The following is a 25909-nucleotide window of genomic DNA, read 5'->3' as shown; positions in this document are numbered from 1 at the left end:
TTCATCCTGCCTCAGAAAAGCAGCCAACATAATCAAAGAGTTATCACACCCTGGTCATACCACCTTCTCCCCGCTCCGGTCAGGCATAAGATACGCATTCTTGAAAGCAGCACCACCACACTCGGTGGGGCGGGGGGCGGTGGGGGGGTACTTCTTCCCCTGTGTTATCGAGCTTCAGAATAGTCCTTCCATAAGGTCATAAATAATAGGAGCAGAATTAGGCCTTTCGGCCCATTAAGTCTACTCCCTATTCAATCATGGCTGATCTGTTTCTCGCTCCAAACCCCATTCTCCTGCTTTCTCCCCAAAACCCTCCTGCTTTGCCTCCCCTTCTGTAATCCCTGATTCCCGTACTAATCAAAAATCTATATCTGCTTTAAAAATATCCACTGACTTTGCCTCCACATCCTTCTGTAGCCAAGAATTCCACAGATTCACCATCCTCTGACTAAATAAATTCCTTCTCAAGGAATGTTCTTTAAATTTGGAATGTTCTTTAATTCTAAGGCTATGGCCTCCAGTCCTAGACTCTCCCACTAATGGAAACATAAGCTTGGATACTTTCCGAATCATCTCTACTCCATTGCGGACATTGACTTTGTGGAATTGGTAAACTACAATGCTGAGAACTATTTTTTGCACTCTGTATCTTCCCCTTTGCTGTACCTATTGTACTGGAGTTTGACTTAATTGTGTTTATGCTAAGACAATGCAGGGTGACTTGGACAAGTTGGGGGAGTGGGCAGATGCATGGCAGATGAAGTTTAATGCGGATAAATGTGAGGTTATCCACTTTGTTAGCAAAAACAGGAAGGCAGATTATTATCTAAATGGCGTGAAGTTGGGGAAAGGGGAAGTACAACGGGATCTGGGTGTCCTTGTTCATCAGTCTATGAAAGTAAGCATGCAGGTACAGCAGGCAATGAAGAAAGCAAATGGCATGTTGGCCTTTATAAGAAGAGGAATCAAATATAGGAGCAAAGAGGTTCTTCTGCAGTTGTACAGAGTCCTAGTGAGACCACACTTGGAGTATTGTGTGCAGTTTTGGTCCCCCAATTTGAGGAAGGACATTCCTGCTATTGAGGGAGTGCAGCGTAGGTTTACAAGGTTAATTCCCGGGATGGCGGGACTGTCATATGCCGAGAGAATGGAGCAGCTGGGCTTGTACACTCCGGAGTTTAGAAGGATGAGAGGATATCTCATTGAAACATATAAGATTGTTAAGGGTTTGGACACGCTAGAGGCAGGAAACATGTTCCCGATGTTGGGGGAGTCCAGAACCAGGGGCCACAGTTTAAGAATCAGGTGTAAGCCATTTAGAACGGAAACGAGGAAACACTTTGTCTAACAGAGAGTGGTGGGTCTGTGGAATTCTCTGCCACAGAGGGCGGTGGAGGCACGTTCTCTGGATGCTTTCAAGAGAGAGCTAGATAGGGCTCTAAAAATATCGGAGTCAGGGGATATGGGGAGAAGGCAGGAATGGGGTACTGATTGGGGATGATCAGCCATGATCACATTGAATGGAGGTGCTGGCGCGAAGGGCCGAATGGCCTAATCCTGCACCTATTGTCTATTGTTTATGTATAGTATTATCTGACCTGGTTGGATAGCATGTAAAACAAAATGCTCGTTCACTGTACTTCAGTACGCATGGCAATAAAAACCTAAATCTTAAAAGCAGGGATAGGCCATAAATGCCGGCTTTGACACTGATACTGTAAATGAAAATCAATAAATAGTGTAAATACGAGCACTTCAGAACTTAACCAAGTGTGGAGGTCAGGGTTCAGTTGGTGGGTGTGCAGCAATTGATGTGTAGGAAGGAACTGCAGATGCTGGTTTAAACCGAAGATAGACTTAAAATGCTGGAGTAACTCAGCGGGACAGGCAGCAACTCTGGAGAGAAGGAATGGGTGACGTTTCATGTTGAGACCCTTCTTTAGTTTGACCCGAAATGTCACCCATTTCATCTCTCCAGGGATGCTGCCTGTCCCGCTGAGTTACTCCTGCATTTTGTGTCTGTGAAGCGATTGATGAGTGATTTGCAGAGATAACCCAGTGTTTTTACGGTGTGCCTGCTCACAGATCCCGCACAGAACTCTGCACGTTTTGAATCTTTATCAGTGTCTGGGATAACGGGTCACCTTGATAAAACCCGGCAACTTTGGCACATGGCTTTGCCAATTTTTTCTCGGCAGTATTGTGAGAGGTGGTACTCGGGAGTGCTGATGCAGGATTCCCAAAAAGTTCTCATTTCCAAGTTGATTTCGGTAGTAATGAGGGCGAATGCAACGCTAGCATTTATTTCGAGAGGACTGTAATACAAAAACAGGGATGTACTGCTGAGGTTTTATAAGGCACTGATCAGACTGCATTTGGAGTATCGTGAGTGGTTTTGGGCCCCATATCCGAGGAAGGATGTGCTGGCATTGGAGAGGATCCAGAAGAGGTTTGTGAAAATGATCCCAGGAATGATTGGGTTAACGTGTGATGAGCTTTTGAAGGCACTGGGCATGTACTCGCCAGAGTTTAAAAGGATGAGTGAGGGGAGACCTCATTTGAAATTTCGAATAGTGAAATGCCTAGACAGAGTGAATGTGGAGAGGATGTTTCCACTAGTGGGAGGATCTAGGACCAGAGGCCATCGAATATGAATATAATTCAGAATATAAGGGCGTACCTGTAGAAAGGAAATGAGAAGGAAATTCTTTACACAAAAATGCTGGAGAAACTCAGCGGGTGCAGCAGCATCTATGGAGCGAAGGAAATAGGCGACGTTTCAGGCCAAAACCCTTCTTCAGACTGATGGGGGGTGGGGGGGAGAAGGAAGGAAAAAGGGAGGAGGAGGAGCCCGAGGGCGGGGGAATGGGAGGAGACAGCTCGAGGGTTAAAGAAGGGGAGGAGACAGCAAGGGCTAGCAAAATTGGGAGAATTCAATGTTCATGCCATCCGGACGCAAGCAACCCAGGCGGAATATGAGGTGCTGTTCCTCCAATTTCCGGTGTTGCTCACTCTGGCAATGGAGGAGACCCAGGACAGAGAGGTCGGATTGGGAATGGGAGGGGGAGTTGATAAATAATCCTCCCCCATTTCCGCCACCTCCAATGTGACCCCACCACTCGCCACATCTTCCCATCTCCCCCTATGTCTGCCTTCCGCAAAGACCGCTTCCTCCGCAATTCCCTTGTCAATTCTTCCCTTCCCTCCCGTACCACCCCCTCCCCGGGCACTTTCCGTTGCAACCGCAAGAAATGCAACACCTGTCCCTTCACCTCCCCCCTCAACTCCATTCAAGGACCCAAGCAGTCGTTCCAGGTGTGACAAAGGTTCACCTGTATCTCCTCCAACCTCATCTACTGCATCCGCTGCTCTAGATGTCAGCTGATTTACATCGGGGAGACTAAGCGGAGGTTGGGCGATCGTTTCGCCGAACACCTCCGCTCAGTCCGCAATAACCTACCTGAACTCCCGGTGGCTCAGCACTTCAACTCCCCCTCCCATTCCCAATCCGACCTCTCTGTCCTGGGTCTCCTCCTTTGCCAGAGTGAGCAACACCGGAAATTGGAGGAACAGCACCTGATATTCCGCCTGGGTTGCTTGCGTCCGGATGGCATGAACATTGAATTCTCCCAATTTTGCTAGCCCTTGCTGTCTCCTCCCCTTCCTTAACCCTCGAGCTGTCTCCTCCCATCCCCCTGCCCTCGGGCTCCTCCTCCTCCCTTTTTCCTTCCTTCTCCCCCCCCACCCCCCATCAGCCTGAAGAAGGGTTTCGGCCCGAAACGTCGCCTATTTCCTTCACTCCATAGATGCTGCTGCACCCGCTGAGTTTCTCCAGCATCTTTGTGTACCTTCGATCTTCCAGCATCTGCAGTTCCTTCTTGAACACAAGGAAATTCTTTAGTCAGGGGGTGGTGAATCTGTGGAATTCATTGCCACAAAGGGCTGTGAAGGCCATTGGGATATTTTTAAGGTTGAAATGGACAGATTTGTCATTAGTAAGGGTGTCAGGGGTTATGGGGTGAAGGCAGGAGAATGGGGTTGAGAGGGAGAGATAGATCAGCCATGATTGAATGGCAGAGTAGACATGCTGAGCCGAATGGCCTTATTCTGCCCCTAGAACTTGTGAATCTATGTGCCACTCAGCAAAATCTGGATCAGTAATTTCTTGTAGACCAGAGGATGCTACAATGTGAGTTCTCGTTTATTTCAGGGAAGTTCAACTGGAAAAGAACAATCAAGATGGTTCTTCAGCAGTCTCCAGAGCAAGAAATCTCAATTAAAAGGTTGAGAAAAAAGGTAGGTTTTGTCATGGCTTTAAAAAGGTAAACATGTAGTGCTGCGTTTCCCAACCGGGGATCCCCGGAACGCTAGGGTTCCGCGAGAGGTTCGCTAGGGGATCCGAGAGAAATAGTGATAAATAGGCTAATCATATGTAAATGCATTTTTGATTCATTTTTGTGTTTTATTCATATGCGTAATTTTATTATACACGTACGGCATATTTAGCAAGGTCTATTTAGCATATTTAGCGATGTCAGATTTAGCGACGTCTATATACGGCGCCAGTGTGAAACGGCCTTTAGTGGTCAGTGGACAGGAGCTGTACGTGACAGACTCATGTGTCATCAAGTGACTCACAGACGCATAGACGGTCTCCATCAGTCTTGTCTGTGCTTCCTGGAGTATAGGTACAGTCCCTCATTCACCACCGTTATTTAGTCATTTTTACCCATCATTTAGGGATGTTATATGAATTTTTAAAATGTAAGTATGTTTATTTTTGTTAGTTTAGCAAAAGTTTATTTATGTGTGTTGTTAGTTTATAAGAAGTTTATGTGTGTGTTGTTTTCTCTCTCTCTCTATCTCTCTCTCTCTCTCTCCCTCTCTCTCTCCTCCCTCTCTCTCTCTCTCCTCTCTCTCTCTCTCTCTCTCTCCTGTCTCTCTCTCTCTCTCTCTCCTCCCTCTCTCTCTCACTCTCTCCTCCCTCTCCCTCTCTCTCTCCTCCCTCTCTCTCCTCCCTCTCTCCTCCCTCTCTCTCCTCCCTCTCTCTCTCCTCCTCTCTCTCTCTCCTCCCTCTCTCTCTCCTCCTCCCTCTCTCTCTCTCCTTCTCCCTTTCTCTCTTCTCCCTCCTCTCCTCTCTCTCTCTCTCCTCCCTCTCTCTCTCTCCTCCCCCTCTCTCTCCTCCCTCTCTCTCTCTCCTCCCTCTCTCTCTCTCTCCTCTCCTCCAAGGTTAGGACTTCTGTTTGCCTTTATTTGCTTCAGTTTTATTTGTTTGATTAATCTTATGCCTTTTCAACATTGTCAATAAACAATTAAGTTATTGTGGTACAGGTGCACAACCTTTTATCCGAAAGCCTTGGGACCAGACACTTGTCGGATTTCGGACATTTTCGGATTTCAGAATGGAAGATTTTTAGCTAGCGCGGGCGGCTGGAGCAGCTCTCCTCCCGGAGACCTCATTGCATAAATGTTAGTCAGTTAGTTTGGAGGGATTTTATGTGGTGGTGGTGGTGTAGGGGTGAAGGGGGAAACTTTAATTCTTAGTCCGCTACCTGGTCGGCGACTCCCAACCTCGCGGAGCTGGGGGCTCCGTCCGGCCGCGGGCGGCGCCGGTTGTCTCCGACTCAACTCTACCCCTCTCTCTCCAGCGCGGGCCTCTCTCGGACTCGCAGCCTACCTCAATGCCTACCTCGCCTGCGGCAAGCTCCGGAGCGCTGTCGCCTTCTCGCGGAGCTCTCTCCTCCCTCTCTCGTCCGGGGCCGCCCTCTGGAGCTCCGACCCCCGGCAACTCTACCCCTCTGCGCGGCTCCAAATCCAGCGACGCTCCGCGAATATTCTCGGCGGCCACAGCGCTCCGGAGCTTCTCATTGACCGCACCCTCTGCGACGCCCCTCTCTCTCTCGGAGCTCCTCCCCGACTCTCTCTCTCGCCTCGCAGCCAGGGGTAGAGTTGCCGGGGTCGGAGCTACAACCGGCGCCGCCCGCTCTCTCTCAGCCTGCCTTACTGCACAGCTCCAAGGTTACCGCTCCCCGCCTCTCCGACCAGGTTCTAAGTTTTTACCCCTTTATTTGCCCTTCTGACTAACATTTTGATTTACAGATGTTAAGCGTTTGATCTAATACTTATGGGCCGTTTTGGGTCAGGTTTCAAACATTGTGCGCAACCTGGAAAAATTAAGCTTTTATTTTCTGGTAGTTACCTGTAGTTTTACCTGTTTTCGTCTGTGTATATGTGTTATTTATCATGTTGGTTATTTATGTTTATTTTATGTGTTTACAGATATGGTTGATTTTTTTGTGTGAATGAAAACCTCGATTTGATTTCAGTTTTTTTTTTTTGCATTGTCAATAAACTTGAGGAAAAACGTGCGTTATTTTTTTGCTTAAACAAGTTATCAGAAAAATATATTATTTTTGCCTTATGAACTTTAAGTTTATGAAAGAGAAAGAAAGAGATTAATGAAGATATATAATAATTTTTATGTAGGGATTCCCTGAGACATGTAAATTATTTGCAGGGGTAAAAAGGTTGAGAAATGCTGAAGTAGTGTGAGATAAGATGATGATTTTGAAGTGATGAAACCACGATAACCAAAAACGTGAAATTGTGGTTGCTAATGGAAATAATTTCAGCTTTTAAAATCTGAATTTCTGTACCCTGTTTCTGATTATTTTAGTTGCTTCCCATCTGATGTAGTTATTCTTCATTACACTCTCATTTGTAAAATATTTAATCTTTTCCAGGTGCTATCGCAGTACTATGCTGAAGTTGGTGCCAGTAACTTCAAATCTGAAGAAGACCTCCAAGCGACTTTTATCAAAAAGATAAATTGTAACCCCACATTTAAAGTAAAGAAGGATAAAGTGAGACTTGTAAGTTAGCATCTGGAATGAACCGTTTGTACATGTGCAAATCAATGAATGGACCACATAGAGACAGAACATGGTACGATATTCTGCTTCTTTAAATGGATTTAAGAACATTTCCTCATTCGGCTGATGTTGAAATTTCTGTTTTGAAATTAAGTGATGACTGGATCTTCATTGTGACATAAAAAATACTGTACTCTTTAATAAAACACGCTATTTTTACATGTGCTGACAGAGCTTACTTCTCCCCCAATCTTGGTTTTTGTTTGAAATTGTCGTAATTTTTCCACCTAACACTGAACAACTTCAGGATTTCCCAACAAAAATTGAAGATAGTCATAGGGTCATAGTGATACAGCGTGGAAACAGGCCCTTCGGCCCAACTTGCCCATACTTGAAAAAATATCCCAGCTACACAAGTCCCACCTGCCCGCGTTTGGTCCTATCCCAGCCTCAACTTTGTGTGAAAAAGTTACCCCTCAGGTTCCTATTAAATCTTTTCCCCTTCACCTTAAACCTATGTCCTCTGGTCCTCGATTCCCCTACTCTGAACAAGAGACTTTGTGTCTACCCGATCTATTCCTCTCATGATTTTATACACTTCTATAAGATCACCCTTCATCCTCCTGTGCTCCAAGGAATAGTCTCTCAACCTACTCAGCCTCTCCCTATAGCTCAGACCCTCCAGTCCTGGCAACATCCTTGTAAGATGACACCAGTTTTATTTATTTCAACATCTCTAATTGCAGATTGATGCAGAATTCCTCTGAAATCCAGCATGGAAACAAAGAATTGGAGCAATGCCCCATAATGGCATAAATGTAGCCTGGTGCAAAAATGCACAAACTACTTCTCTATTGATTTCATTGGAGGGAAATAGCTGTGAGGAACACTATGAAGTTGATGGTCAGCACGTGATCAGTGGACCAAAGAACCTGTTTCCATGCTGTACCTCTCTATATGACTCAGGTAGCCAAGTGTAGATATTTGTAGAATTGTAGAAGTTAATTCGGTTCAGTTCAGTTTGCTGCAATTTCTTGCGGTCTTGGATGGAGCTGTTACCAAACCAAGCTGTGACACATCCTGATAAAATGCTTTCTATGGTGCATCTGTAGAAGTTGCTGGAGAGTTGTAGGGGACATGCTGAGCTTCCTGATAGGTCAGTCCCACTTAGGCGACCATGTTCATGTTCATGTCCAGAATGTAGCCGCCATGGAGAGTAGCGAGAATTCTCGTGCCGTAGGTGCATTGGTAGTGGGTTGCCAGCAGGTCGTAGGTTGTAGCCGGTGCTGACCGGTGAATGTCATTGGTTCATTGGGGGGAAAAAACGTACTCAGTAGTTTTCAGAACCAAGGATAACCGATCGGTAATGTTAATGTCCGCCGAGCTTCACAGCCGTGTATCTCTGGCTTCTTAAAAGTTGTCTCCACTCTTTCTCCCCCCTCTCTTTTAAAGGACTTACGTGACCCTTCCAGTACACTGGGCTTTCACCATCTTATAGCAATGTTACAAAATTTTGAGATTTAAAAAATCAAGTCTGCAATTTATCCCATCAGATAAAGCATAACAATAAGTTTAATTTGACACCAAATTCACTTTCATATCTCAAGTATTAAAAAAGTTATGACCATTTTCATACTCGGAAATTAGCACCTTGTTCCCTATTGATTTTCAATGGACATTACAAAAAAGCTGTGATCTTGGATAATCAAACGCCCATTTCTTAAGGAAAGATTAACATTTTTAAATAGCCTAAGTGTCCAAAGATTATTCACAAATAATTCACAATATAACATGATTTTTATATCTAATTTACATTAATTTATAGGCCAAATGGAAGGAATTTAGTGTTCAATTGCTGTAAATAAATGCCCATTTAAATCGGCTTTCTAGTGGGTTCATGTGGAACGCGACGGTTTAGAACGTTGACATAGCGCTAGATTAGTGCCCTCAAGTGCCGAGAAAAATACTGCGGGATATAAAAAGCCCAAAATGAGCTATTCGTTATAGATAATTTGATAAATAGGGTTATATATATGCCCCATTTAATGTAAAAATAAGGTACATACCTTTAATTGTTTGCTCTATAAAACCCTGGGACTGCGAGAGATTGCGAAATGAAACAGTAATTTTAAAACTATTAGAACTATATTATCGAGGCCTATAAAACTAATAATACCTTTTGCGACCGGGTCTTGCAGCGATTTTTCGTTAATGATTTACTAGGCTGAACATGTGCGATTAGTACAGCCTAGTAAAAATCGCGTTTTAAACCCGCCCCCTCCAAACAGCGCCAAAATCGCGGGCCTGGCTGAGGGCAGATTCCCAATGACGATTCAGGTAGGTTTTGTAACATACCTACATCTTAATTACAACGGCAACCTTCCTGTTCATCGTGGCGTGAGTCTGTATCACATTGGCTTTGCACCGTGTGAAGTTCACACGCTCCCCCCGCTTGCCCTGTCCCCCGCCTGCATTACAGAGTTTGTGAATGAAAACCTTCCTGCTTTTTTAAGTGACTATTGTCTGCTTTTACTTGTCCAGAATGTGTGTGTGTGTTTGTGCATTTGAGAGTGTGTGCATGTGTGCAGCATTTATGTATCCATGAGTATGTGCATGTACCTATCTGTGTATTTCTGTAACGATAGTAGTCAGGGGGTTGAAAGGGGGATCAGTGAGTTTACCAGAAGCCACAGGGAGATTAGGAAGACACAGTGGAGGCCAAGCCTTTATCTATAAGGCCAGCCTCTCCAATCACCTTATTGCTGCTGGGTTTCTTAAACCTTATGAAAACGTATAAAATGACTGGATTATGATTTAACTTTGTCATTGAGGTGATCAAGATGAGATTCATGCATCAAACTACCCAGAGTTATAATAATCGCACCAGATACCTGTGAGCTGGCATTTATAAGTGTTTAACACCCCCTCCCGCATCCCCATCCCTCCCCCAGCATCATCTCGGGGAGACAGAAAAATTAACATTACTTGAAATGGTCGTGAAGGTAAGGTAGAGGTACAGATGGATAGGATAGAAAAATGGAGGAGGACTGACTGAACTTTGTTGCCTTCCACCACAGTGAAGAATGTTGTGGTGGGTGTTGGTATTAAATTCTATTGTGTGCTGTGTGTTTTTTTTTAAGTGTACTGCTGCTGGCAAATTCATTTCACTGCACCTTCGGTTGCACGTGCGGAATAAATTTGACGTTGACTTTGTCTGAGGCCTTTCCGATACATAAAGTCAATCCATCCTTTCTTCCATCCTTCATTCCACTTCACCTCTCCCACTCGGTTGATGATGAAGTGTTGTTGTTTTTTTATATGTTGCTTGGTTTTTGAACAGTATCTTTTGTTAGTGGTCTCAGGTTGTTGCATTGTGCCAGATAAAGGGGCTGCCAAGTCACTCCTTCTGAGGACTATCAATGTAAGGTTGGTAGCAATAGCCTTGTGCTTAGGTAGCCTTAACTGCTTCCAGGTTCGCCTCCTGCCTGACTAACATGCAATTTATTGGTCAAAGGTCTTGGGTTTCCAAATAGCTCTGCAGGAATTGTGCTATATGGTATAATTCAAGGAAATCCTACACTTGCTGTTGTTCCCAATTTGGATTATTACTGAAGGTTAACCTGCTGCTGGCAATAAGCAACATTCTGAAGAGCTGAACATAACTTGCGTTTGATCAGTGAAAGTGTACTTGGTCATTAATACTTTGACCTCATTGTTCTTCCCAGGATCAGAGATGAACTTGTATTTCAGCCATTAGTAAGAAACTCTGAAATTAATGGTGTTCACATAATCAGAGAGAAACATATTTTCCTGCCATCGTTTGAACTTTTAAACACACATTTATACATTTGCTGCAGCATATTTTCCTCGATTTCATAGCTATATTGCTCCATGATAGCTCATTGTAATTAATAAGTAAAATTGAGAGAAGGGCTGGGTCTCCCTACTTAAAAATCTAAAGGGCCTGTCCCACTTGGCGATTTTTTTCGGCGACTGCCGGCGTCGTATCAGTGTCGCCAAAAGATTCGGAACATTTCAAAATCCAGCGGCGACAAAAAAAAATGTTGCAACACCTGAAAAAACACCGGGCGTCAATACATCATCACGCCGCAAATTTTTCAGTGACCTGATATGTCAGTCGATGTTGCCGGCAGTCACCGAAAATATCGCCAAGTGGCACATATAAAAATGTAAATGTCAGTTATGTACATGGAAACATTTCTTTATATCCTGAACAAAGGCAGTACCGATACAAATCAGTATCATGATTAATGAAATCAGTTGGTAAAGCTGCTGCCTCACAATGCCAGAGACCTGGATTGGATCCTAACCGTGGGTGTTGTCTGTATGGAGTTTGCACGTTCTCCCGGTGACTGTGGGTTTCCTTCGGGTGCTCCAATTTTCTCCCACATCCCAAAGACGAGCAGGTTTGTAGGTTAATTGGCCTTCATGTATAGGGAGTGCAGGAACGAGAAAGTAGGATGTATAATAACAATGAACTTGTGTGAATGGGTGATTGATGGTTAGTGGGACTCAATGGACCACAGAGTTTGTTTCCATACTTCAATCAATGACACAATGCAAATGGAACCTTTCCATGAGCAGTAATCCAGCAGTTGCACTTCATATTTAATAAAATGGGCAGCCTTGTCTCAATATTTTAAATTATAATTTTGATCAGTTGTTAATAACATATCAATATATGATATTCAGTTATTTCCACTGTAACCTACTTGGTGTGGAATAACATTTAAATGTTTTAAAACTTTCACATAACATGAAAGAAATTCTATTTAGATTTGATTTTTCATTTGATTCAATATCTCCTATTACTTAATTGTCTTTTGTGAGAATGCAAATGCTATTGAGCTAATCTATTGACCTCTTCGATAACAATCGCAAATTGGACAGGAAAGGTAGTTTTTATAAATGATTAAATAAATGGCTGCAGTCAGAACAATATATAGGAAAAATTGTCCGTTTATTAACATTTCAGAAGTTGGCTCTTCTGAACTCTTTATTAAAATCATGACAGATAGGCAAATACATAATAATGCTCAGTTCACCTCAGCTCGGCTCTGTGCAGCTCTTTTTGTTTTTTTAATCAAATGACGAACACAGACCAGGGATTTGCCCTTCTTGAGCTGCTGGAGGGCTGTGGTCAATTCATCCAGTGTCAAGGGGTTCAGTGTCGGAGGAGTCATCGTCAACGAGCAGCTCCACTAACTGCTGACAGACTCCTCACCACTTCTCCAGCGAATAGAAGGGTGAACCGCAGTCCAAATCATGGAGCATTTGGATCCGCAACCTCATGTACATGCCTCGCGATTGTTCGAAATGCTGCTCCCTCAGCGCGTCCTTCTCCTGGTATTCCCTCCAGAGGATCGGGTCCCCGACGGTCTGACTTAGACGCAAATCCAAATTGAGCAGCTCGCTCCCGAGCTGTTTGACCTAGGAATCGCGCCTCTTGATTGACCCACTAGTGTACTCCAGACAGAAGCACCGGATTTGGGCCTTGCCCACATACCACCAGAGCCGCAGGGAGTGAAATCCTCCCCGCTTCCCTTTCCAGGTGGTCCAGAACCTTTTGAACGAGTCCCGGAATCGGCGATCCTCCTCCAGCTTGCTAAAGTGCCAGTACGCGGACCCTCCCCGCGTGCACAGCGGGATGAACTCCGCCCACCTATGTGGTGGTCCGAGCATGGCACCGGCCGCATTGAGGCCGCCGAGACACGGGAGACGTACACCCAAGAAATGTAAAGGCGATCGATGTGAGATCCACTCCCTCTGACCTCCTGGTGAAGGCACAAGAGTCGGGGTGGAGATTCATCTAGGTGTCCACCAAGTCAAAGGAACCCATGGGCTTCAACTTCTAGAGCAGGGAGCACAGACCAGTGAGCGGCGCTGCTCTGTTTTGTTTGCATCAAAAATAATTTATTCAATTAAGATACAAAATAATACAAAACCAAACCGTGCTAACACACCCACCACCATAGTACAAAATCACCAAACCATCTAAGGCACTACATTTTCAAATAACTATAATACAATCCTTATGGAGGATACACTCCATCCCCCCCCACGATGCCCAACGGTCCCAGAAATCCCCTATGGCGCCCGTGGATGTTCTGGGTCAAGACCCACCTTCAGCTGCTTGACCCGCTGAGTCTCAACCCGAAACGTCACCCATTCCTTCTCTCCAGAGACGTTGCCTGTCCCGATGAGTTACTCCGGCATTTTAGTATCTATCTTCAGTGTAAGCCAACACCTGCAGTTCCCACACTGAGAATATTGGAGGCACTCGGCAGTCAGATATTTGTGTGGGGGAAAACAAATGTTTATAAGATAGTTTTATAAGAACTGGGAAAATCCAGCGTGCTCCGGATGCTCCTGGTTTTCCCATATCCAAAGGCTTCCTGCTTTTTTTTTAAATCAAAATATGTATTCAATTATTTAAAAATAATATTTACAATAAAATAAAACAAAACAGAACCCACCACCATAATACAATACGTTGGTGCGGGAGGAGCAACGTCCAGGCGGTAGGTTTAAAACCCGATCGCGGGACTTTGTTTTATAGAGGCCCAGGAGCCGTTGGTGCGGGAGGAGTACCCAACTCTGCAACGTCCATTCACTGTTCACATTTCAAAATAAGTGGGCTTGAGGAAGCCACTGATTGGTGGAAGCGGACTAGAGGAAGCTGCTGATTGGGAGTCAGATCCCTGCTGATTTCTTCCAGCACTTTGTATTGTATTGTATTGTACTTTGTATCAAAGATCGTTGCTTTGTATTGTATCCTGGGTAAGGGGGGAGTATGAGAGAAAGCCAGGGCAGTTTACTGTTTTGGATGTCAGATGTGGGAAGTCATGGAGTCTCATAGCCTTCCAGACGTCCACATCTACGCCAGGTGTGTCGAGATGGGGCTCCTAAGGGATCGTATTAGGAACCTGGAGCGGCAGCTCGATGACCTCTGTCTGGTCAGAGAGAGTGAGGATGTCATAGAGAGGAGTTATAGAGAGGTGGTCACTCCAAGACCACGGGAGGCAGACAAGTGGGTCACAGTTAGGAGGGGCAGAGGCAGGGACTAGAGAGTACCCCGGTGGCTGTACACCTTGGCAATAAGTACTCCTGTTTGAGTACTGTTGGGGGGGACAGCCTACCTGGGGGTAGTGACAGCGGCCGGGCCTCCGGTACAGAGACCGGAACTGTTGCTCAGAAGGGTAGGAGGGCAATAGTAATAGGGGACTCTATAGTTAGGGGGTCAGATAGGCGATTCTGTGGACGCAGTCAGGAGACCCGGATGGTAGTTTGCCTCCCTGATGCCAGGGTCTGGGATGTGTCTGAACGTGTCCAAGATATCCTGAAATGGGAGGGAGAGGAGCCTGAAGTCGTGGTACATATAGGTGCCAATGACATAGGTAGAAAAAGAGAAGAGGTCCTGAAAGGAGAATTTAGGGAGTTAGGAGGAGAGTTAAGGAGAAGGACCTCAAAGTAATCTTAGGATTACTGCCTGTGCCACGCGACAGTGAGAGTAGGAATGGAGCGAGGTGGAGGATAAATGCGTGGCTGAAGGACTGGTGCAGAGGGCAGGGATTCAAGTTTCTGGATCATTGGGACCTCTTTTGGGGAAGGTGTGACCTATACAAAAAGGACGGGTTGCACTTGAACCCGAGGGGGACCAATATCCTGGTGGGGAGATTTGCAAAGACTACTGGAGAGACTTTAAACTAGAACGGTTGGGGGGGGGGAGGGACTCAAATAGAGAAAGCTAGTAGACAGTGTGTGAGACAGGAGGCAGAGAAGGGAAGCACAGAACAAACATGTAGGGGAGAAAGAAGAAAAAGATAATAAACAGAATAAGAGGTGGTGGGTTTCTTAAATGTGTGAGCAGAGAGACGGGTGTGTAAAATGAGGGTAGAAGCAATAGGTAGCAATGTGAAACGTAAAAGTGGCAGGCAGACAAATCCAGGGCAAAAATCAAAAAGGGCCACTTTTCAACATAATTGTGTAAGAGGTAAGAGTGTTGTAAAAACAAGCCTGAAGGCTTTATGTGTCAATGCAAGGAGCATTCGTAATAAGGTGGATGAGTTGAATGTGCAGATAGTTATTAATGAATATGATATAGTTGGGATCACGGAGACATGGCCCAGGGTGACCAAGGCTGGGAGCTGAACATCCAGGGATATTCAATATTCAGGAGGGATAGACAGAAAGGAAAGGGAGGTGGGGTAGCATTGCTGGTTAGAGAGGAGATTAACGCAATAGAAAGGAAGAACATTAGCTTGGAGGATATGGAATCGATATGGGTAGAGCTGCGAAACACTATGGGGCAGAAAACATAGTGGGTGTTGTGTACAGGCCACGTAACAGTAGTAGTGGAGTTGGGGATGGCATCAAACAGGAAATTAGAAATGTGTGCAACAGTTATAATGGGTGACTTCAATCTACATATAGATTGGGTGATTCAAATTTGCAGGGGTGCTGAGGAAGAGGATTTCTTGGAATGTATGCGGGATAGTTTTCTAAACCAACATGTAGGGGAACCAACGAGAGAGCAGTCTATTCTAGACTGGGTATTGAGTAATGAGGAAGGGTTAGTTAGAAGTCTTGTCGTGGGTGGCCCCTTGGGCAAGAGTGACCCTATGGTTGAGTTCTTCATTAGGATGGAGAGTGACATAATTAATTCAGAAACACGGGTTCTGAGCTTAAAGAAATGTAACATTGAGGGTATGAGACGGGAATTGGCCAAGATAGACTGGCAATAGATTCTTAAAGGGTTGATGGTGGATAGGCAATGGAAGGCATTTAAAGACTGTATGGATGAACTACAACAATTGTTCATCCCAGTTTGGCAAAATAATAAATCAGGGAAGGTAGTGCATCCGTGGATAACAAGGGAAATCAGGGATAATATCAAAACAAAAGATGAAGCATCCAAATTAGCCAGATAAAGCAGCCTACCAGAGAACTGGGAGTCCAGCACAGGAGGACAAAGGGCTTAATTAGGAAAGGGAAAATAGATTATGAAAGAAAACTGGCAGGGAACATAAAAACTGACTGCAAAGGTTTTTATAGATATGTGAAGAGAAAAAGATTAGTTAAAACAAATGTAGGTCCCTTGCAGTCAGAAACAGGTGAATTGATCATGGGGAACAAGGACATGGCAGACCAATTGAATAACTATTTTGGTTCTGCCTTCACTAAGGAAGACATAAATAATCTGCCGTAAATAGCAGGGGACTGGGGGTCATATGAGATGGAGGAACTGAGTGAAATCCAGGTTAGCCGGGAAGTGGTTAGGTAAATTGAATGGATTAAGGACTGATAAATCCCCAGGACCAGATAGGCTGCATCCAGAGTACTTAAGGAAGTAGCCCCAGAAATTGTGGATGTATTTAGTGATAATTTTCAAAACTCTTTAGATTCTGGAGTAGTTCCTGAGGATTGGAGGGTAGCTAATGTAACCCCACTTTTCAAAAAGGGAGGGAGAGAGAAAAGGGAGAATTACAGACCAGTTAGTCTAAGATCGGTAGTGGGGAAACTGCTAGTCAGTTATTAAAGATGGGATAACAGCACATTTGGAAAGTGGTGAAATCATTGGACAAAGTCAGCATGGATTTATGAAGGGTAAATCATGTCTGATGAATCTTATAGAATATTTTGAGGATGTAACTAGTAGAGTGGATAACGGAGAACCAGTGGATGTGTTGTATCTGGACTTTCAGAAGGCTTTCAACAAGGTCCCACATAAGAGATTAGTATGCAAACTTAAAGCACACGGTATGGGGGTTCAGTATTGATATGGATAGAGAACTGGCTGGCAGACAGGAAGCAAAGAGTAGGAGTAAACGGGTCCTTTTCACAATGGCAGGCAGTGTTGGCAGGCATTTAAAGACTGCATGGATGAACTACAAAAATTGTTCATCCCAGTTTGGCAAAAGAATAAATCAGGGAAGGTAGTGCATCCGTGGATAACAAGGGAAATCAGGGATAGTATCAAAGCAAAAGATGAAGCGTACAAATTAGCCAGAAAAAGCAGCCTACCAGAGGACTGGGAGAAATTCAGAGACCAGCAAAGGAGGACAAAGGGCTTAATTAGGAAAGGGGAAATAGATTATGAAAGAAAACTGGCAGGGAACATAAAAACTGACTGCAAAAGTTTTTATAGATACGTGAAGAGAAAGAGAGTAGTTAAAATAAATGTAGGTCCCTTGCAGTCAGAAACAGGTGAGTTGATCATGGGGAACAAGGATATGGCAGACCGATTGAATAACTACTTTGGTTCCGTCTTCACTAAGGAAGACATAAATAATCTGCCGGAAATAGCAGGGGACCGCGGGTCAAAGGAGATGGAGGAACTGAGTGAAATCCAGGTTAGCCAGGAAGTGGTGTCAGGTAAATTGAAGGGATTAAAGGCCGATAAATCCCCAGGGCCAGATAGGCTGCATCCCAGAGTACTTAAGGAAGTAGCTCCAGAAATAGTGGATGCATTAGTAATAATCTTTCAAAACTCTTTAGATTCTGTAGTAGTTCCTGAGGATTGGAGGGTAGCTAATGTAACCCCACTTTTTAAAAAGAGAGGGAGAGAGAAAACGGGGAATTACAGACCAGTTATTCTAACATCGGTAGTGGGGAAACTGCTAGAGTCAGTTATTAAAGATGGGATAGCAGCACATTTGGAAAGGGATGAAATCATTGGACAAAGTCAGCATGGATTTACGAAAGGTAATTCATGTCTGACGAATCTTATAGAATTTTTCGGGTAACTAGTAGAGTGGATAGGGGAGAAACCAGTGGATGTGTTGTATCTGGACTTTCAGAAGGCTTTCGACAAGGTCCCACATAAGAGATTAGTATACAAACTTAAAGCACACGGTATTGGGGGTTCAGTATTGATGTGGATAGAGAACTGGCTGGCAAACAGGAAGCAAAGATTAGGAGTAAACGGGTCCTTTTCACAATGGCAGGCAGTGACTAGTGGGGTACCGCAAGGCTCAGTGCTGGGACCCCCGACTCGGCTTGTACTCACTAGAATTTAGGAGATGGAGGGGGGATCTTATAGAAACTTACAAAATTCTTAATTCGAAGTCCAGAACAAGGGGTCACAGTTTAAGGATAAGTTGGAAATCCTTTAAGACCGAGATGAGAAAAATTCCCTCATTTTTCACACAGAGAGTGGTGAATCTCTGGAATTCTCTGCCACAGAAGGTAGTTGAGGCCAGTTAATTTGCTATATTTAAGAGGGAGTTAGATGTGGCCCTTGTGGCTAATGGGATCAGGGGGTATGAAGAGAAGGCAGGTACGGGATACTGAGTTGGATGATCAGCCATGATCATATTGAATGACGGTGCAGGCTCGAAGGGCCGAATGGCCTACTCCTGCACCTATTTTCTATGTATCTATGTGACTAGTGGGGTACCGCAAGGCTCGGTGCTGGAACCCCAACTATTTACAATATATATTAATGATTTGGATGAGGGAATTGAATGCAATATCTCCACGTTTGCGGATGACACAAAGCTGGGGGGGCAGTGTTAGCTGTGAGGAGGATGCTAGGAGGCTGCAAGGTGACTTGGATAGGTTGGGTGAGTGGGAAAATGCATGGCAGATGCAGTATAATGTGGATAAATGTGAGGTTATCCACTTTGGTGGCAAAAACAGGAAAGCTATCTGAATGGTGGCCGATTAGGAAAAGGGGAGATGCAGCGAGACCTAGGTGTCATGGCACACCAGTCATTGAAAGTAGGCATGCAGGTGCAGCAGGCAGTGAAGAAAGCAAATGGTATGTTAGCATTCATAGCAAAAGGATTTGAGTATAGGAGCAGGTAGGTTCTACTGCAGTTGTACAGGGTCTTGGTGAGACCATACCTGGAGTATTGCGTACAGTTTTGGTCTCCTAATCTGAGGAAAGACATTCTTGCCATAGAGGGAGTACATTGAAGGTTCACCAGTGATTCCTGGGATGTCAGGACTTTCATATGAAGAAAGACTGGATAGATTCGGCTTGTTCTCGCTAGAATTTAGAAAATTGAGGGGGGATCTTATAGAAACTTACAAAATTCTTAAGGGGTTGGACAGGCTAGATGCAGGAAGATTGTTCCCGATGTTGGGGAAGTCCAGAACAAGGGGTCACAGTTTGGAGAGAAGGCAGGTACGGGATACTGAGTTGGATGATCAGCCATGGTCATATTGAATGGTGGTGCAGGCTCGAAGGGCCGAATGGCCTACTCCGGCACCTATTTTCTTATTTTCTATGTAAAACAAACAAATATACCAAATAAACTATTATACAACTATGTTACAATACTTATCAAGGATGCATTCAACCCCCCTGCAGTGCCCAGCATTCCCAGAAATCCCCCAGAGTGCCCGAGGACAGTGCATAGTCCCTCTCTAACACCATCCAGGCTAGACGTAACCCCGGAAAAGGGGCAGGCAGCCGGCTCCGGCATAGCCCTCTTCCGCCTGGCGCGTGACTCGCAAATGGCCAGCTTGGCCAGGCCCAGGAGCAACCCAACCAGGACATCCTCGGCCCTACGCTCTCCCCTACGCACAGGGTGCTTCCTGCTTGGTAGGTTCATTGGACATCGTCAATTGCCGACATGTGCAGGTGGTTGTGAGATTCTGAAGGGCGTTGATAGGAATGTGGGAAAAAGAAAACAGGGTTAAGGTAGGTATGTTGCAAAACATACCTGAAGGTCGCTGAAAATCTGTCCCAGCCCGTGTGCGCGATTTTGGCGCCATTTAGAGGGGGGCGGGTTTAAAACGCGATTTTCCCTAGGCTGTTCAAATCGAGGTTTTTCAGCCTAGTTAATTATTAATGAAAAATTGCTGGAAGAATCCGTCGCTTGAGCTATTATTAGTTTTAAGGGCTTTATTTACTTGTTATAGTAGGTTAAAAATTAACTTCTAAACCCGCGACTGCCGACAACGGGCCGGATCTCATACAGGGGAAAACGGAAGATAGGCTGTTTATTTTTACGTTAAAAAGGGCTTCTTAAGATCCCTTTATACAAAGTTTAATGTTGCGAGTAGCTAATTTGGGGCCCATTATATCCCGCAGTATTTTTCTGGGCATTTGGGGGCACAAATCTACCGCAATGTGAACGTTCTAAACCAGCGCGTTCACAGGAACCCACTCGAAAGCTGATTTAAATGCCATTAATTTACAGCAATTGAACACTAAATTCCTTCCATTTGGCCTATAAATTAATGTAAATGAGATTTAAAAATCATGTTTTATTGTGAATTATTTGTGAATATTATTTGGACACAGGCTATTTAAAAATGTTAATCATTTATTAAGAAATGGATAGATGTTTAGATCTAGTAATTGAGGTTTGGAATTAGCTACAATTGGGTAACTAACTAATTATATGTTTTAATTTCAGGTCATCCAAGTAAGATTATTTTATATTTGTTTCAAAATGCTTCAATCTATGATAACTGAAAATTTCATTCATTTCTCTTAATTTTTAAGAATGTTATAGGCTTTTGACTGTCCACGATCACAGATTTTTTGTTATGTCCATAGAAAATCAATAGGGAGCAAGATGCTAATTTCCGAGTATGAAAATGGCCATAACATTTTAAATACTTGAGATATGAAAGTGAATTAGGTGTCAAATTAAACTTATTTTTATGTTTTATCTGATGGGATAAATTGCAGACTTGATTTTAAAAATCTCAAAATTTTGTAACATTGCTAGTTAAGGGTGGATAAGACCAGCGGGCCACTGCGGCCGGATGCCATGAGACCAGCCATCGCCGAACTCAGCCCTGCTTATCCCTGGAAGCCCGCGGAGCCACCGGCCACGACGGACACAGGACCACGCGGTGGAAACTCGCTTTCTTTGTTTACCAAAAATAATTTAAATCAATTATTTACAAAAATGATATGTCCAACACAAAACAATACAAACAAACCCACCGCCATAATACCAAAGTAAAACAAATATTCTTAAATTCAAAATATTAAATAACTATTTCCCCATCCTAATTGAGGATACATTCCAACCCCTCCTCCCCCCGCGGTGCCCAATGGCCCCAGAAATCCCCCAGGGCGCCCGTGGACAGCGACAGTGGAAGCTCAAGTCAAGTCAAGTCAAGTCAAGTTTATTTGTCACATACACATACGAGATGTGCAGTGAAATGAAAGTGGCAATGCTCGCGGAACAACAAAACAACCAAACAAATTATAAACACAATCATAACACACATATTATTTTACATAATAAATAATAGAAGGAAAAACGTTCTGTACAGTTAGTCCCTGGTGAGAAAGGCGTTTACAGTCCAAATTGCCTCTGGGATGAAACTCCTTCTCAACCTCTCCGTTCTCACTGCATGGCAACGGAGGCGTTTGCCTGACCGTAGCAGCTGGAACAGTCTGTTGCAGGGGTGGAAGAGGTCTCTCATGATTTTGTTTGCTCTGGAGTTGCACCTCCTGTTGTATAGTTCCTGCAGGGGGGTGAGTGAAGTTCCCATAGTGCGTTCGGCCGAACGCACTACTCTCTGCAGAGCCTTCTTGTCCTTGGCAGAGCAATTCCCGAACCAGATGGTAATGTTCCCGGACAAGATGCTTTCCACCGCCGCTGCGTAGAAGCACTGGAGGATCCTCGGAGACACTCTGAATTTCCTCAATTGCCTGAGGTGGTAAAGGCGCTGCCTTGCCTTACTCACCAGTGCTGAGGCGTGTGATGACCATGTCATATCCTCAGAGATGTGGACTCCCAGATATTTAAAACAGTTCACCCTATCCACAGGATCCCCATTTATACTCAATGGAGTGTACGTCCTCGGATGATGTGCCCTCCTAAAGTCCATTATCAGCTCCTTCGTTTTTTTGATGTTCAAGAGGAGGCTGTTCTCCTGGCACCAGAGTGCTAGATCAGCCACCTCCTCCCGGTAGGCCCTCTCATCATTGTCTGAGATCAGGCCCACCACCACAGTGTCATCAGCAAACTTAATTATTGAATTGGAGCTGAACCTAGCCACACAGTCATGTGTGTACAGGGAGTACAATAGGGGGCTGAGGACGCAACCCTGGGGCGATCCTGTGCTCAGGGTGAGGGACTTCGATGTATTCCCTCCCATCTTGACTACCTGGGGCCTGGCGGTGAGAAAGTCCAGGACCCAGGCACACAGGGAGGTGTTGAGCCCCAATTCCAGTAGCTTCCCGGCCAGTCTGGTGGGGACTATCGTGTTGAAGGCTGAACTATAGTCTATGAACAGCATCCTCACGTAGCCCCCCTTCTGGCTGTCCAGATGGGAGAGAGCGGTGTGCAAGACCTGAGAGACCGCATCGTCCGTGGACCTGTTCGGACGGTATGCAAACTGCAACGGGTCCATGTTCCGAGGGAGGAAGGCGCAGATGTGATTCTTCACCAGCCTCTCAAAGCATTTCATGACTACCGAGGTAAGGGCCACCGGACGGTAGTCATTCAGGCAGGCTGGGGAGGCATTTTTTGGTACCGGTACGATGATGGATTTTTTGAAGCAGGCAGGGACCACGGACTTGTCCAGGGAGAGGTTGAATAATGTAGTGAGCACTGGAGCTAGCTCCGTAGCACAGGACTTGAGTACTCGCCCCGAGATGCCATCGGGGCCTGCAGCTTTTCTTGTGTTCACCCGTGTCAGTGCCCTCCTCACGTCGTGCTCGGACAGCGAGAATGTGTGCATATTCCTCCCTTCAGCTTCGGTAGCCAGCCCGCTGTCGGTATTGTCGATAGTCGGCAGACCTGGAGGACCGTGAGGGCGGTTGCCGAACCCTGATAGGCGGGCGGCTGGAGTGGGTCCCAGGCTCGTCTCCCTCCCATCCCCGATGATCAGGAACTGTAAGGAGCAGAGAGTCGGCGACACCGAGGGATGCTGGATCAAAGGGCCGGTGAGAGAACTGAAGGTCTAACCTTCCCCGCCTTCAAGGTTGATCTGTGGAAGCTGAAAGACCGGAGGTGAGAAGGACGGCTCGCTGGTGAACCGAATGAGATTCAATGAGTGAGATGGCTGCAGCGGGTCTTTATGGCCAACAACAACCTGGACAATGGCGCCAAAATCTGGCGACTGTTGAATATGGACTCAGTGAACGTTTCTATACATGGGATACTTAACCGGGGATTGTCTATATGTAGTGGCTTGCAAAAGTTTTCATACCCCTTGAGCTTTTCCACATTTTGTCACGTTACAACCACAAACGTAAATGTATTTTATTGGGATTTTATGTGATAGACCAACACAAAGTGGTGCATAATTGTGAAGTGGAAGGCAAATGATACATGGTTTTCAAATTTTTTTACAAATAAAAAACTGAAAAGTGTGGCGTGCAAAAGTATTCAGCCCCCCTGAGTCAATACTTTGTAGAACCACCTTTTGCTGCAATTACAGCTGCAAGTCTTTTGGGGTATGTCTCTACCAGCTTTGCACATCTAGAGACTGAAATTTTTGTCCATTCTTCTTTGCAAAATAGCTCAAGATCAGTCAGATTGGATGGAGAGCGTCTGTGAACAGCAATTTTCAAGTCTTGCCAGAGATTCTCAATTGGATTTAGGTCTGGACTTTGACTGGGCCATTCTAACACATGAATATGCGTTGATCTAAACCATTCCATTGTAGCTCTGGCTGTATGTTTAGGGTCGTTGTCCTGCTGGAAGGTGAACCTCCGCCCCAGTCTCAAGTCTTTTGCAGACTCTAACAGGTTTTCTTCCAAGATTGCCCTGTATTTGGCTCCATCCATCTTCCCATCAACTCTGACCAGCTTCCCTGTCCCTGCTGAAGAAAAGCATCCCCACAGCATGATGCTGCCACCACCATGTTTCACAGTGGGGATGGTGTGTTCAGGGTGATGTGCAGTGTTAGTTTTCCGCCACACATAGCGTTTTGCATTTAGGCCAAAAACTTCAATTATGGTCTCATCTGACCAGAGCACCTTCCTCCACATGTTTGCTGTGTCCCCCACATGGCTTGTGGCAAACTGCAAACGGGACTTCTTATGGCTTTTTTTCAACAATGGCCACTCTTCCATAAAGGCCCAATTTGTGGAGTGCACGACTAATAGTTGTCCTGTGGACAGATTCTCCCACCTGAGCTGTGGATCTCTGCAGCTCCTCCAGAGTTACCATGGGCCTTGGCTGCTTCTCTGATCAATGCTCTCCTTGCCCGGCCTGTCAGTTTAAGTGGACGGCCATGTCTTGGTAGGTTTGCAGTTGTGCCATACTCTTTCCATTTTCGGAGGATGGATTGAACAGTGCTCCGTGAGATGTTCAAAGCTTGCGATATTCTTTTTATAACCTAACCCTGCTTTAAACTTCTCCACAACTTTATCCCTGACCTGTCTGGTGTGTTCCTTGGGCTTCAATATGCTGTCTGTTCACTAATGTTCTCTAACAAACCTCTGAGGACTTCACAGAACAGCTGTATTTATACTGAGATTAGATTACACACAAGTGGACTCTATTTACTAATTAGGTGACTTCTGAAGGCAATTGGTTGCACTGGATTTTATTTAGGGGTATCAGAGTAAAGGGGGCTGAATACTTTTGCACACCACACTTTTCAGTTTTTTATTTGTAAAAAAATTTGAAAACCATGTATCATTTTCCTTCCACTTCACAATTATGCGCCACTTTGTGTTGGTCTATCACATAAAATTCCAATAAAATACATTTACGTTTGTGGTTGTAACGTGACAAAATGTGGAAAAGTTCAAGGGGTATGAATACTTTTGCATGCCACTGTATGTCTATATGTAGCAATAATTGCACTGATTGTACTCAAAAAAAGTATTTCATTGTACCTTTTGTACACCTGACAATAAAAGAACTGTTGATCCATTGGATTTGTGTAAAATAGGTACTCAGTAGTTGGTGTGAACTCGTGGGCTGAAGGGCAAGTTTCCAGGCTGCGTGACTTTGCGACTCCTGAGGTTAATTGTCTCATATCAATAGCAGACCAGTCTGGTTCATAATTGTGTTTCCATCAAACTCTTATCAGTTATCCTTCTTCAACTCTAAAGGAAAGAAGAAAAAGGAAAAATGAGATAGAAAGGAACCAATATGAAAACAACAGTAAGAGATAAGTAGGAAATTATCTTGGGTATCAGATCCTGATCCCGGTGTTACTTTTTCAATATGAATTCTGATGTCCAATTTATACTGGAAAGTTATTGTGCAAACATGACACTGATTACACTCTGTGTTGAAGATTAGGCAGACGTTTAATGATAGACCTTTTGAGAGTGTAAGCAACATTTTTTTTTAATGTAGTCGCTCATGGGGTGTGGATCTTGCTGGCAAAATTAACTTTAATTGCCCTCTATGAGGTGGGTGTGAGATCACACTCAGGCCAGACCAACTAGGGATGTAAGATTTCCTTTATGAAGAAAGTAATTGAGCTTGAAGAGTCTTTATTGTGGTCTGGTGGTTTTTGGGCACTGTTATTAAAATAGTCATAGAGTCATCCAGCACAAAAACAGCCCCTTTGATTTAGCTTGCCCATGCCAAATAAGATGCCCCAACTACACTAGTCCCACCTGTTTAAAGGTGATGTGCAGGGCACGTATTTTACACAGAGGGTGGTGGGGGCTTAAAGGCGCTGCAGGGGGTGGTAGTGGAGGCAGATATGATAATCATAATCATCATAATCATGTTACAATAGTCAATAAAACTTTGAGGATAAAGTGCAGTTTGGTAATGACCTTCATTTACTTCATCTTATAACCCTAGCAACTGTATCTTTCTCCAAATATTAAGTGAGGAAGGGATTGGTCTTGTAGTAATGTGCTGTTTAGACTCAAAGGAGGTTCCAGGAGGAAATGAAAAGGTGAGGTACCAGAGGGTTACTTGTACTTTGGAAACGCATGTCAGCATGATGAAGCACTTATCAGAATAGTGGACGAAAATTGAAAGAGGAAAACAAAGTCATTTTCCACAAATGTTAATATGATGTGCTGGTAAGACAGAAGAGTTCATTGTACAGTGTCCAATCTATCAACAACACTGTTGCAATTAAATTGAAGTAAAGGGAGAAAGCTGGAGGATTTA

The 25909-nt window shown here is 44.6% G+C and overlaps 1 protein-coding gene across 1 annotated transcript in view; it reads left to right on the top strand.

Moving 5' to 3' along the window:
- lyar (Ly1 antibody reactive homolog (mouse)) overlaps nt 1-7106 on the top strand; it is a 34618-nt gene extending 27512 nt beyond the window's left edge. The window contains exons 8-9 of the mRNA XM_055644758.1: nt 4211-4296; nt 6744-7106. Coding sequence (XP_055500733.1) covers nt 4211-4296; nt 6744-6881 — 224 coding nt within the window. The 3' untranslated portion in view covers nt 6882-7106. The remainder of the gene's footprint in view (nt 1-4210; nt 4297-6743) is intronic.
- Nucleotides 7107-25909: the final 18803 nt, after the last annotated feature.

Source organism: Leucoraja erinacea, chromosome 1 (assembly GCF_028641065.1).
Source record: "Leucoraja erinacea ecotype New England chromosome 1, Leri_hhj_1, whole genome shotgun sequence".
NCBI lineage: Eukaryota > Metazoa > Chordata > Chondrichthyes > Rajiformes > Rajidae > Leucoraja > Leucoraja erinaceus.
The sequence above is the reverse complement of the archived record's forward strand: the minus strand, read 5'-3'. Positions and strand labels throughout refer to the sequence as shown.